Source organism: Bos indicus x Bos taurus, chromosome 1, assembly GCF_003369695.1.
Source record: "Bos indicus x Bos taurus breed Angus x Brahman F1 hybrid chromosome 1, Bos_hybrid_MaternalHap_v2.0, whole genome shotgun sequence".
Classification (NCBI taxonomy): domain Eukaryota; kingdom Metazoa; phylum Chordata; class Mammalia; order Artiodactyla; family Bovidae; genus Bos; species Bos indicus x Bos taurus.
The window spans coordinates 67,167,622-67,181,994 of NC_040076.1; the positions used below are offsets into that span (position 1 = coordinate 67,167,622).

A 14,373-nucleotide genomic window follows, 5' to 3' on the forward strand; every position below is an offset into this window, starting at 1 on the left:
GTGTATTTCTGGTAGACCTGAAGCTGTCTGCTGTGTGAGGGTGAATGCTGGGGCAGAGGCTTCAGTGGTTTGTGTACTCTGAGAGTAGCTGTTGGTTAGAATATAACCGTTAGATGACCTGAGGGATTCACTGGGCTTTCTAGGAAGGAAGCTGTGGATAAGCCTTGAGACTTGGTGCTCTTGTGGTTTCTGCTGTGGACACTTTGCTGTCGCTTGGCCCAGCGGAATGCTGCTGTGCTGCCTGGGCAGGTGGGCACAGGGCCCGCCATCCCTTCCCCTTTCCTGACCCCCCAGTCCAGAAATGCAGGTGCCTCTCAGGAGCGCTGATCTGCGGGTCAGAGTTCTGAGGCACTGGTCAAGGGCAGTTGTTTCTATTGACTACCCAGGTTATTTGAGGATTAAAAACAGCAGCATCAACATGTTTTTCCAACAGATTCTTTTCTTTTTTTCTTTTAACCATGTGCATTTTGTTATGGACCTTTCTGGAACAACATGTAATAATAAGGTGGAGTGGACTTTCTGGTGTAGTCTCAAAGCTGCTGTGTGAAGGCGGGGGGTCCTCAGGCATTGCGCACATCCTGCCAGGGCAGAATAAAGGAAAAAGCATTCCTGGACAACTCCTTCTGATGGTTTTACTCTGTGGAGAAGGTTAAGTTGCATCCAATGGCAGATTATATTTAGAAGCACTAGAATATGGACACATTTCTGTCTTGTACTCTGCTGAGATGGAAATTTACATTATATATTACAGTAACTGGTACTGTTAGAGTGCTGTATGATTTATAAGGCATGTTCGATAAGTTACCCCCTTTCATCCTCACAGCTGTCCCACAAGGGGAGGTATCATTATGTCCACATTGGATGCGAAGCACTAAGTCTGTAGAAGGTTGAGTGATGTTGCCTGGGCATCTTCACTATTGAGTGGAGCTCAGACTCAATGCAAGACTTCTGGCTACAAAGAGGCAATGGCCTAAGAGGACCTGGGGTCACATAGAGAGACGGGGGTTCAGATGCTAGCCCTGCTTCTTATTAGCTATGCAACTTTGGTCAAACTAACTGATCTATAAGATCAAGCGCATCGGATAATCTGTAGTTGCCTCTTCTTACCACATTCCTCCTCCAGAACCCTCTTGGGGGGACTAGGTTAGCAACATTCTGGAAGAGGGAGGGGAAGGTGCTGAGGGGTAGAGGCCTAGAGAAGATGGGTGATCTCAAGGTTCAGTTTGTCTGCACCCTGCCTGGTGTCTCCTGGCAGAGCGTTTCTTATTCCGTCTCTCCAGGTGTTAACCGCGGTATTCTTTGCTGGCTGTGCAGGGGCCTGTTGGCCGGCTGTGTGGGTGAGGGGCTCTGCTGTGTCACAGTTTTGTTCAGACATTTAACAGCCTCCCCGTCCCTGCTCCTGCTTTCAGCCCACCTCTCATGCCTGCAGCAGGGCCTGGTACTTCCAGGGCCCAAGGTGTTCAGGGTTTTCTGTGGGAGAATTGGCTTGTTTCTTGTTGGCTGGTCTCCTTAGACCATTAGCTAAGTGGGGGAAGTGGAAAACCCCTCACCCACCCATTCATTCCCATCCTGAATGGGATCACATTAAGAGGCGATCATACTTCTCTGTGGATTTGGGGCTTTGGTGCTTCTAGGCAGGATGGAGTTTTCACATTGCTCCACTGTGTGACATTTGAGGGCAGGGCAGAGTACAGACCTTGACCTCGCAGAGAGGTCTTGATTGAAAGGGTGGCAGGAACGTCCATGCAGCATGCTTATGCACCCATGCAGTCCGTATGGCCTCATACAAAAAGTGCACGAAGAGGAAGGGGGAGCTGGTGGCTGGGAGTGGGCTGGAAGAGTCCCTGTGGGAGGGGTGCTACTTGGAGAGTACGTGCGTGAGTGCTAAGTTGTTTTAGTCGTGTCCCACTCTTTGTGACCCTGTGGACTGTGGTGCTCCAGGCTCCTCTGCCCATGGGATTCTCTAGGCAAGAATACTGGAGTGGCTCGCCATGCCCTCCTCCAGGGGATCTTCCCAACCCAGGGATGGAACCCGGGTCTCCTGCATTGGCAGGCGGCTTCTTTACCACTAGTGCTGCCTGGGATTTGGAGAGGGGGTGAGGCAAAAGGCAGGTGTCGGGTTGAGAGGAGGGTTGTACCTTATCCCTCCCCAGTCAGTTGTGCCTAGGGGCAACACATCTGGGGGTGCTTCTTGTCCTCGAGCCCACTGGGACTTGGGACTCACGGTCCTTGGCTCCTTGATCCCCAGGTGGTCCTGCCGACGTGGCTGTCCTCCGCAAAGTTCTCCTCACTCATCGAGAGAATCTCTGACCCCAAGGACTTGAAAAAACTTCTCAGGACCCGGAATAATGTACTGGTGCTTTACTCCAAATCTGGTGAGTGCCTCTCCTGGCCTTGGGGCCGTGGTCAGGGATGCAGTGGGATAGAAAGGAAGGAGCGGGGGCAGAGATGGGAGGCAGAGACCCCAGGACTAAAAACTGCTCACTGAGGGTCCTGACGAAGGGGCATTAGTGCTGCTGCTTTGGATCCCTAAGAGGTTATTTTAGTTCCTTTTACCAGGGTTCCTTAGGAAAAGCCCCCTGGAGTCCCTCAGTGCCTCAGGAGGGAGACGAAATGTGTGTGAAGGAGGCCAGAGGACACCCTGGATGGACTCTCTGGCTGCTGGACAGCAGGCCATCCCCGCCAGGGCCACACTTCACCAGAGCTGTGGATTAACTGACTGACTGGGCCAGCCTGTCTCCAGCTGATGCCCCAGGCATGGGGGCACACACCCAGGCTGGCAGTCCTGGCCTTGCCTGGCCCCAGTCTGTCTCGCTCTGGGGTCAGAACAAGAGACTGAGTTTGGAGTGGGCTCCGCGCTCAGTGTGGGGTGGAAATAGCGGTTTGCTTCTTCTGACCTTGAGGCTGGAGAGGGCATCATAGACGGAGAGGTTTGCTCAGCTCTTGGCTGCGACTTCGAACATCTGACTTGACACTGTTCCAGCAGAGTTAAGTGTTCTTGCTGCCCTCAAGGATGCCAAGTTTTCTGTGCCCCAGAGAAGCAGTAGCCGGTAGTCGGGGCCAGTTCCGGCACAGCTCTCTCAGCAGCTCATACTCGACACCCAGCCCAGGGCGGGAGCAGAGAGGTGGTGGTGCTGATGGATCTTCTGGATAGACGCGTGTCCCTCCTGAGGCCTGCGTCCTCCACACACCCGGCACGTGCTGGCCCATGCCGTTCTGAGGGCCTGGCACACGCTCCCAGGGATTGTTTTTCTGTTGGGAATGGGGGAAACTGAGGCAGGGGGCAGTAAGAGTCGCTCCTGAGGCCTGGGCTCTAGGGCCCTGAACAAGCGTGTCTCAACATCCTTGGGTGCCCCTGGAGCTAGGGGGTCGTCAGCCCACCCAGGAACATGCTCACTTTCTTCCCTGTGCACACCCCTTCCCATAAGCTCACCTTCTTAGAAGGGCTCTGCAAGGAACTTCTGAGACACACTCTCATTTGCTGCCTTGCCATGAGGGAGGCGGAGAAGGCAATGGCATCCCACTCCAGTACTATTGCCTGGAAAATCCCATGGACGGAGGAAACTGGTGGGCTGCAGTCCATGGGATCGCTGAGGGTCAGACACGACTGAGTGACTTGACTTTCACTTTTCACTTTCATGCATTGGAGAAGGAAATGGCAACCCACTCCAGTGTTCTTGCCTGGAGAATCCCAGGGATGGGGGAGCCCGGTGGGCTTCCATCTGTGGGGTCGCACAGAGTCAGACACGACTGAAGCGACTTAGCAGCAGCAGCGTGAGGAGGCAGTGCAGGTTGTCAGGTGATGTCCAGTTTACGAGTGAGGAAATTGGAGCTGCCTGGCCTGAGGTCCTTCAGGCAGTGGACGCTAGGGCGGGTCCCTCTGTCCCCTTTTTTTGCCTGGCCTCCTCTGCTGGAGGCAGGAATAACGTGCAAAATCTGCAGTGATGGAGGCACAGCCACCAGGAAAAGATGCGGAGAGTAGAGAGTGGGAAGGTGAGGTGTCTAGCCCAGGGCCTGAGGGGCTGGGAGCGCTCTTGTTTTCTCTTCTGCCCTGGCCCAACCTCTGTCCCTGCCTCTTGGCAGTGGAGCTCTCAGCAGCCCTGTGCACCTGGCTCCTCCCTGGTCGGGATCTCTGGGCTTGGACCCCAGTGGTCATTTTACCGTCCTGCCTCCTGCCCAGGCCTGTCCTGACACTGGGGACCTCCCGTGGCTTCAGGAGCACTGGCTTCTCTCCCCTCCTCTTCCTAGCCAGTGCCTCCCTTTCCATGGCTGAAAGGCAGGCTTAGGGAGAGGGCTTCATGTGCTCTACTCAAGTTTCCCTCCCCCGCCTCCCGATCCCAGTCTGAAGGGTGAGGACGACCTTTCCCACCTCGGCTGAGCCCCCGCACCCCCCCCACCCCCCGCATTGGCCTGGGGGTTTCAGGGAGGGCCTCTGTGGGTGGCTCTGTGCAGGGCTCTTGAAGGATGTTTTCTGTTCACTGCATAAAAGACTCAGCAGGCTTTGTGTTCACAAACAGCTTCCATTATCCACACTAGAAAAGGAGATCTGAGGAGGCAAATAATTCAGATATCATTTCTGCTTGGCTTTGAAACATATCATGCAGTTTCTGGCGGGTGAGGGCGGCAGCCTGCTGTCCCCACAGTGTCTGCATAGGGGCCCTTTCCAGGGAGCTAGCTGACAGGGACAATGGGGGAGCGTGACAGCCCGGCCACAGCCACCACGCAGTGGAGCACCACAGGCTGGTGGCATGGCGATCCTGGCCACAGGGGCTCCATGTCTAAGAGCCTGCCCTCGTAGCGTACATTCCAGGGGCTCTGCCCCGACACCTCGTCCTTTCTCACGCTCACTCTGCCTGGCCCTGAGGCGTAGTCCGTGGTCCTGCAGCTGACCCCCCCGGGGTACTGCCAGGCTGGGGAAGCAGGCTGTGAGAGTGACTTGGGTACATTTAGCGTCGGTCCATCAGAGACCAGAGTCGCAGGTAAACCTCATTTAATCACGGTGTTGTGCAGAGCCCCTAGGTGAGTGTGTGACGCACAGGTGAAGGAAAGGGTCTAGTCCCTGCCCTTGTCAATTCCCAGGTTGGGCACCAGGTCAGGCAAGCGTGGAACCAGCAGACTCGTTGCCTGCTTAGTTATAGAACTGTAATTGTTTGGTTATAGAATTTTCAAAGTGTGTCCCAGAAAGGTAACGAGTCAGAGATTCTACGGGGAGTTGAGGATCTACCTGAGAGACGGCAGAGTGAGGTGTGAGACGTGGCTTGAAGGAGGGGTGACGGGTTCTGCATCTGTGAGGGTCTCCCCTGCAGGAGCGGGGCTTTCTGAGAAGAGCTGGATGGTCCTCAGTTAGAACCGTTGCCCACAGGGATGTATTCTAGCTGGTGCTCAGAACCTCACCTCTAGGACTGGCCTCCGTCCTTCCTTGCCGAGGCAAGATGGCAGGGGTGGGGGCAGTGTGCTTGGGTACAGGTGTTTATTTGTTTGTTTATTTTGCAGAAGCTGCAGCTGAAAGTCACCTCAAGTTACTGTCTACTGTCGCCCAGGCAGTGAAAGGACAAGGCACCATCTGCTGGGTGGACTGTGGGTATGATCCTGGGGACGTGGGACATGGTGGCTGGAGGGCGAGGGGTGGGCTCTGGTAGGTTGGGTGGGAATTGTTCCTGATTGATATTCTGGGAGAGGAGGTATGATGGAGAGACAACTGCAGAAGGACACCCTCCCCCGAACCCCCCCAGTGATGCTGCAGGACCGCTATGGGCTGGAGAAGGGTAGGTGTGGCTCCCCCTCCTGTCTTTCCCCATCCCTCTTCTTCCCTTTTACATAGTACTTTTACTTGTTACTCTGTTGTCATGCACTTGATTTTTGTCTTCTCAGAGGGTGGCAGAAGGAGCCTTGATGCCCGAAGAGGCAAGATGATTTTCAGGGCCACTTGGTGGGCTCGTTTATGGGGGGAATCTGCGTTGAGAACCATGTGCTTTACCCGCAGCCCAGGCCCTTCATGGGGGTCTCCAGGGCCCACAGGGCACAAGTTGGGAGTCAGCTGGCAGACCTGTCTGTTGCCCTGGCTTCCGAGGTGGCTCCGTCACACGGGTCAGTCCTGGACAGGTGGCTGAGTCCTTCCAGCTCTTTGCTCTGGCCTGTGTCCCTACCCCAATGTGTCCCGATGACAAGGCTGTGAGCTGCTCCTCCTCCTGCTGCCCCTGCCCCCTCCCAGAGACTCTGTGTCACTGTCATGGTGGCAGAATCACACGCCAGCCCACAGGAGGCCCCTTCTGAGTGTGGCAAAGGGGGCGCTTTGAACTCCTCAGATCCTTCTGAGTTTGGGGGTTTTAAGTCCATGGTGTTTTCGGCTTCCCTTCCTTCTCCTCATTAGGAGTAATTGCCACATCTCTCCACATTCAGCACTTTTGCTGCTGGGATTTATATACACACACCTCTTGTCACATAATTAGTTCCCAATTGGGCATAGATTGGCAAAAACAGAGCAAAGACACAGACAGTGAAACATATGGAAAAGGTCGGGAAGAATAGGTTTGTTTTTGCACGTTTGTTGAGCACTGTCTGCCTGCAAGGCACTGCACTGGGTGGACACCAGCATTTACATGTCCTTCTGATCGAGGACAGGAGGTGTTCCCAGGGCCGCTGGGTCCTCACCTGGATGTGGGGTTTATTGGGAACGTGAGTTTGGGAAGAGCAGGGGAGAGGATCACAGGTAGTACTATAGTTTTGTTAGTACGGGGACGAGGTGGGGCTCTCCTGGGAACATGGCAGTTCTTTTCCTGCATGGCCCATAAGGGTCTTTGTAACCTTTAATATCTCTGTCCTTGCCTGAGTCACAAACCTTTTACTACTGTGTGGGTTCCGTGAGCTGTTAGGGGCTCCACTCCAGTGCAGTCGTCTCCCTCTTCAACCTAAGTTCTCAGTGGCTGTTTTGCAAATAAACTTCTGGGACACAACTGTTTTATAATTGGTAACCTCAAGCTGTGGAGGAGCCTGGTAGGCTGCAGTCCATGGGGCCGCTAAGAGTCAGACACGACAGAGCGACTTCACTTTCACTTTTCACTTTCATGCATTGGAGAAGGAAATGGCAACCCACTCCAGTGTTCTTGCCTGGAGAATCCCAGGGACAGGGGAGCCTGGTGGGCTGCCGTCTCTGGGGTCGCACAGAGTCGGACACAACTGAAGCGACTTAGCAGCAGCAGCCTCAAGCTGGTCCTGCCTGTCATTGGAGAGAACTGATAGAAAGTCATATTTTGACAAAGCACTGAATGAGAGCAGAAGACGTCTTCGTCAAGCAGTGTTTGCTGTACTCTGTGTGTGTGTGTGTGTGTGTGTGTGTGTGTGTGTGCGCGCGCGCGCGTGCCTGTCTGGCCTCACACCTCCCGATTGATTCAAACACCAGTTTAATGGAACAGATGGCTCACTAAACAGTTGATGAGATTTCAGTTGTTGGTTGCTTCTAGTTCAGAGTGGGTCTGGATGTGTTTTTATCTCCCAGGTGTGTCTCTGTCTCCTGTATTTTACCAGGACTGCTCTGTGTGACTGGCAAAGTGATAGAGCCCGTTAGAGGGGATAGGGTTCTCTGGAATCTCCATACCAAGCCAATGGAGCCTCATCACAGGGAGTTCTTCCCAGGCTCGTAGGTGGCGGAAGTGGGCAGGAGAGCTTGGTTTAGGTGGATGAACCCCATCCACCTGGGTCCATTCACTTGAGCACTTACTCTGTGCTTTGAGGCACAGACCTGGCTAATAGTGTCTTTGAGGATTGCAGTGTGCAAGGAGGCAGCAGACATCTAGCCAGGTGATTACAGTCACTTCATTCATTCTGCCTAGAAAGGTTGAAGACAACTTCACAGAGGAGGTTGAGTTCAGACTTGGGGCAAGCCTTCAGAGGACCAAGTCTTTCACATGCCCGGGGCTTCCCTGCAGGCAGCTCCCTGTGGTGTGGCCCCTTGGGTTGTCTGGCCGATGGGACTGGAGGTGACAGTCCTGCCTTGCTCCCTGGACAGGCAGGACTGTATGGGACTGGGCTTGGTGTGTAAAGACAGACTAAGAAGAAGAGAACTGGGGACTCATTTGGAGACATAATATCTGGAATCAATAAAAAGTGCCGCTGGGAGAGAGAATCCTGTGACTTGATGCTCTAAGATGAAGATCTAGGGGGCAACTTATGACTTTAAAGAGGTAACCTGAAGACAAAGGGTTGACTGTTCACATAATTGCTACTCAACTCATGCCTCTAAGAGGAGGCATAAGCTGAAATATTAAGTAGCTTTTAAAAGTTTAGATAAGTAGGTGGATTATGGAGCTATAATGGATGATGTTGGAAGCCAGAATATCAGAGGTAGGATACAACTAAATCTTCCCCAGAACAACCACAGGGATAGAACTGGGAGCTCTGGTCCATGCGGGCCGCCCTGGGGGGCAGGGCACGGATCACCATTACACAGGGAGATCCCCATGGATGTGAGCTGGAGAACCCCTTCTGTCAGCTGCTCCTGCTCAGAGATTTCTGAACGTGCCCCATAAACCATTAGGGGAACCCAGTGTGTTCTTTCCAAGCCCTGTGATGACAGCTCTCAACCGTCGCCCTAACAGCACTCAGCTGTGTTCTTGAGTCTGAATGAGATGCCCCTGGGGTGGGCAGATGGAAGGGCAGAAATGCTCCGGCGAGTGCTCTCCTCTGCTCTGCAGGCGTGTGAGCGGGGGACCACAGGTGAACAGCCGGAGCACGGCTGCCCTTGCATGGGCCCTGCTGCATGTGGTTCCCCACCTCTGCGTCCCGCCTTGCCAGCGAAGGGATGGAGGCAGAATAGGGATGCCGGGTCTTGCGGTGGGATGATGGCCCCTCTGCTTTCCTCCTTTAGAAGGCAGGTGAGGGGGCCAGTGGGCATCTGGGGGAGAGAAGACAGTGCTCCAGGGTGGGGAATCTGTAGAGTGTGTGCTGTAATGACACAGCCCCTGGCTGAAGGGTCAGCTCAGCTGCTTACTAGCCCAGTGACCCTGGCCAGGTCGCTTACCCTGAATCTGTTTACTCATCTGTAAACGGAACAATAATACATAGTCTGCTTTCTTTCTGGGTCTGTGGTGAGGATCAGGTAAATGAAAGTTCTTTGTAGAATAGAATTTAAATCTGAGATCCCATTCTACTCTTTTTATTTTTCATCTGGGCCAGTTTGTTAGGGCATCAAGAAGTTGGAGGGAGGGAGATGATATATTTGTCTTCAAGAGCTTTTCCTTGGGTGAGGACCCCTTGGTCATTGTGAGGATGCCTCTGAAGAGAGATGAGTCAGCTGCAGTGCACAGGCTGTTCTGTTTGGACCCTTAAGAACTATGGGGTGCTGTGAAACTTGTGGGACTGTAGGTTTGAGGCCTGGCTTTGAGCCTAGGCTCTGACAGCAAATAGCTGTGTGACCTTTGGCAAGTCACTGCCTGTCTCTGGGCTTCAGTCTACTCTTGGGTGAAACATGGAGTTGAATCTTCCAAGTTGCTCTCATCCCTACATAGCCTGGTTGAGAACATTCTGGAGCTACCAGGCTCTTACATGTGTACACATAGGTGCCTGTATGTATGCACATGAAGGCACGTGTATTCATCTAAGTGTGTGGGAGGGTGTGTCTTCTGGTCTTCACGCCTTTCCCCACCCTAGGTATCTGCCTCTGACATCCCTCCTGTCCTTCCCTCTCAGCCTCTCTCCTCCTCTGTTCCTCTCTTTGATGGTTTCTCTTGCCTCTTCCTTTCTCTGGTCCCTGCCCATTCTTTTGGTCTTTTTCCGCCTCTCTTCTCTATGTGGATATTTCTTCTCTTTTCCTTGCTTTTCAGGCTCTTTCCTCCCTACCCCTGCCTGCACACCGACAGCCACACACACCCTTCTCTGCCGGTTTTCTCCCAGGCCCCGGGCCCGTAACTTGTTGCTCTGAGGTGTCTGTAGGCTTTCTGGCCTCCGTCCAGGGACCTGTCAGCTCTCCCTTTCCCTCACTCTACCTCCTGGCTCAGATCTCAGCAGCCACACTCGGGTTGGCTGGTGGTACTTGTTCAGCTCTTAAGTGGGTTGTGTGTGAGGGAGTTGGTATTCCCTGCGTGCTCTGCAGCCTGGCATCGGGCTCGGCCTTGGCTCGGAGTGCTGCTGTCTGGACAGCAAAGCTGGAGCCAGCAGGCGGGACCTGTGCCCGGCGTGCTGATTCCAGGGGCTGATTCTCACTGGGCCGAGGCAGCCTTATGGGGTGCTTGCCGCTTTCTTCTCCCGAGGGTGAAGGTCATTATGTTACGGCATTTTCCTCCTTTCCCGCTCTCATTCTCCCATCTGCTGTCTTTCTCCAGGAGCAGCACTGGCTTCCCAGATCCGAGATGGGGGGGCCTGCCAGGGCAGGCATAACGTATTTTGAAGCCCATGTTTTCTTCCAGAAATTATTTGCTCCTTTACATGTAAGCATGTGGAATCACCGTGGGATATAAAGTGGGCTTCCAGAAACGGTTGTCGTGCTTTTGTTGTAGCTTCAGACACCTCCTGGCATGCTGCCATGCTCTCATGAGGGCTCTGTGTCCCCTCCAGAACTGCTGGGCTGGGGAAGCAGGTGGAGGATGGGATGACACACTCCTCTTTCTTGTGTCCCGTCTCTCTTATGAGCTCTGCTGGGTGATTCATGCTCGATCAGGTGCCTTCTTGAGGTCATACCCAGGAGGACAGGCAGACCTGGGAGGATCCTGCTGTGGGAGTCCCGTTGTCAGCAGGGCTAATGACCAGCCCCCCAGGTCCTGGCAAACTGGAGGCCTGGCTCTTCCAGGGCTGTTCTCTGTCTCCCGGCTTTGTCCTCCAACCCCTTCCTTCCATGTCGTCCTCTACAAGTCACTCTGATGCTGTTTCTTGCTCACTCGCTCGTCTTTCATTTTCTTCATGTCTCTGAAGTGGGGAACATGTCCCACCTTTCCTCTCCTTCCCACCCTCAGGGTCACAGGTACATCTGCTCAGAATCCTGCCGTGTTAGACCCAGCAGATAGGGTCTCTTCTTTGGTGGGAAAACGGACCCCAGGAAGGCTGAGTGGGCCAAGGGCACACAGTGTCCAAGACAAGCTGGGGATCCTTATAGTCTGCTTTCTGCCTGCTGCAGGAGGCTGCCCAGGGTTTGAGTGGATGTAAGGTTGTTGCCTGGCCAAGCGAGGATCTGATCATGAGTTAGGAGAGAGATGATGGAGGTTCAGATCTTTTTTGAATCTCCACCATCTGTCCTGGCTTCTGGCTCCTAGTTCGTCCGTCAGGATGCAGGCAGCCTGCCTTGGTGTTTTAGTAATACTTGACCCCATAGGGGGATGGAAAGCTCTGTCCAGCTTGTGTGACAGCTCTGCATTTTGCAGCTGGGGAACCAGGGTCCTGCTGGAGGTCACAGGCTGGCTAGTGGCAGAGCCAGACCTAGATGCCCAGTCGCTGCAGCTGGCGGCCACTGCGGGAGGATTTCCTACTTAGGCTGTGACTTCTGTAAGTCGAGTACCCCCTTGCAGAGCCTCCAGCACCTTACTTCTCCCTCTTCTGCTCTCACCCTCTCACCTTTTATCTCTGGTGGGTCTCTTGAATGATCCTCACTGCACGTGCAGATCTAGTAAGCACAGCACTGTATACCTGCAGCCACTCTCTGCACTGCTGGCCAGCGACCCACAACAAAGTTGAACAAAAACACTGGGCTGTCTGTCTGGGCTGGGGATAGGGAGGGAAGTGTGAAAAGGCTTCAGTGATCTTCCTCCACATTCTCTGTAGAGCAGAGTCCAGGGAGGCGGGGGAAGAGGGGATGTGGCAGGTCGGGGTGAGTAACCAGTAACCAGGCAGAGGACGGTGAGGAGCCACAGAGAAGGCTGGTTCCTGCAGGACAGTCTAGGGAGTGACAGGTGAAGACCTCTGCACTGCCAGTCACTTTCTGTGGTTGTCCCCTCCCTCTCATCCCAGCAAAGCAGCTCATTCCCTGTTGTCTGCCTTTGTCTCCTTCCCCGCCAGAGCATTAGTCATTGGCTAGGGAAGGGCGGGAGCACAGTTAACTGCGAAATCTATCAACCCAGATCCTTTTAAGTCCCTGAACTTGGGTAATTTCTCCCCTTCTTGAACTCTTACGAGTTTTCGTGTACTGCACAGTTAGTGCATATGTGCACACACACACACACATACACACTCTGAGAGTCAGAATCATAGGACGGAGGGGAGCTGATCTGAAAGCGCACTGTCAGGAATTGTCACCTGGCAGGATTCCTGGAGCTAAGTAGGCAGAGCCCAGAGAGCCAGCCATGAGCGCCTCATCCCAGCACGACAGCCAGCATCACTCACTCACTCACTCAGGCTATTTATAGAGCGCCTGCTATGTGCCCTCAGCCGTTGTAACCCTGGGGAACCAGCCATGAACAAAACAAAGCCATTGGCTTGGTGGAGCAAACCTTTCTGATGGGGCTGACAGTCAGTGGACATATTGGGGGAAGGGCAGAGAGCCAGTGGGGAAGGGCGGGCGGCAGTGCCAGATGAGGGGGGCTGAGGCGCTGGGATCTGAGAACAGAGGTGCTCATAGAGGTTGGGAAGCGGGCTCCCCACCCACCGTCCTGGGTGCCTGCGCGCGCTGTGTGTGTGTCGGTGGGGGGGAGCGGTGGGGGGTGGGGGTGTGTGAAGCAGAGGAGAGGAGAGGGTTGCAGAGTCGGCCTGAGGGATCCTGTGGCCAAGATGGAGTTGTGGTTGCTGGAGGGTCATGGGGTCCTAGGCTGGCAGCGGGCGGGGCTGGACATGCCTGAGAGGAACCTCCATGCCCACCCCCAAAGCTCCACCCAGCCCAGCCAGCTGCTTTGGGACAATACTCCTAAGCCTGGCCTGGATTCCCCGGGACAGCAAGGCTTTTTCCCAAGGAGTAGGTTTTTTCTGCACAGCCAGCCGGGGTTGGGGTTGCAAAGACTAGGCCCCGTCTCTCCTCTCTTTGCTTCATAAAATCACAGGAAGAGGCTGCCAGCCAGGCTCCATGAGGAGAGCGCTGGTGTGAGGCTGCCTTGCAGTCTGGGCGCCCCTGCTGGATGCTAGCATAGGGCAAGGGTGCGGCAGGTACCTGAACCTGGTTTCTGCCGTAGCCGCTATTTGTTGTCATGTTTGAGTGGACAGTAGGTGGTCCCAGAAATCGTTGCATAAAGCAGAACAAATCCGGACAGGGAAAGTGCCAAGGGAATGGTTGTAAACATCCCAGTTGAGCCCTCTCGTCTTCCTTGGGGCACGGAAAGGGCACCTCGGACACAGTTGTCAAACAGACCCTGCTGCCTGTCCATGTGGCTTCACCACAGAGCACGTGTGGGACAGGGCAGACTAGACGGTAATCACCACCGTCAGTGGGTGCGTGGCTTCGTGGCTGCACCTTACAGGCCCCCACGCTCTTGGCCCTTCTGGGTCCCCTCCGCACCCCAGCTTCTCTGTCCTCTCTGGACTCCCTGTCTTAAAAGATTCTCACCTCCCTGGGGGAGCAGCCATGGCTGCGTCATTAGCCTTCCTTCCTGAGATCATTGAGCGTTTCTTGAGTTCTCTGTGAGCTGGGGCAGGGTTGTGGCTAGAAGCTGCAGGGGCTACAGTGATGGCCACTACAAGCAGGACTGCGTAGGGAGGGATGGTGTGGAGGTTTCGGGGGGTCCCTGAGTGTGCCTGACACACCCTCTCCAACCCACGCACCTGGCCGGTAAGACATGCTTCTTGAATTGCAAATTGCATATTCACACTTGAAATGAGGTTCCATAGTGTTGCCTGTCCATTGTGAGTGTGGCTTTTAGAATTGAGCTGAATGGTGTAATTAGTCCATCTGCTCCAGGGCTGGTGCACAGCTGTGTGAAGCTGATGGCTGTCAAAGGTGAACAGGTGGGAGCTGACAGGACTTCCCTCAGGTGGTGGTCATACCAGGCAGAGCAAATTTTCTCATGCAGTGTGTACCCACTCCAGTGTTCTTGCCTGGAGAATCCCAGGGACGGGGAAGCCTGGTGGGCTGTCGTCTATGGGGTCACACAGAGTCGGACGCAACTGAAGTGACTCAGCAGCAGCAGCAGTGTAGTCAGGGATTGGTGCAGGGTTGGGGGGCGCTGAGAGACCCTCACTGAGTCCACTGAGATGTGGGGAGAGGGTCCTGGCATGAGGAGCATGGCCGTATGAGTGGGGTAGCTGGTTGCCTCTGGTTGGAAGTTGGGAAGACTTGGCTGAGTGTGGTGAGGTCATAGGGAGGCTGCGAGAGCAGGTGAGGTCTCTGAGGGGACTGGTGCAGGGAACAGGGGAAACCAAGCCTCATGGGGGTGGGAGAGGGGTTGGAGAGATGAGGGAGAGCCAGGCAGGGTAGCAGCAGGTATCAGATCACCTGGGAGCCTCCTTAAAACACGGTTGCATGAGGAC

The 14,373-nt window shown here is 54.5% G+C and overlaps 1 protein-coding gene across 1 annotated transcript in view; it reads left to right on the forward strand.

Moving 5' to 3' along the window:
- The window catches only part of PDIA5 (protein disulfide isomerase family A member 5), a 92,831-nt gene that overhangs the window by 17,523 nt on the left and 60,935 nt on the right, over positions 1-14,373 (forward strand). The window contains exons 2-3 of the mRNA XM_027535606.1: positions 2,249-2,375; positions 5,494-5,581. Coding sequence (XP_027391407.1) covers positions 2,249-2,375; positions 5,494-5,581 — 215 coding nt within the window. The remainder of the gene's footprint in view (positions 1-2,248; positions 2,376-5,493; positions 5,582-14,373) is intronic.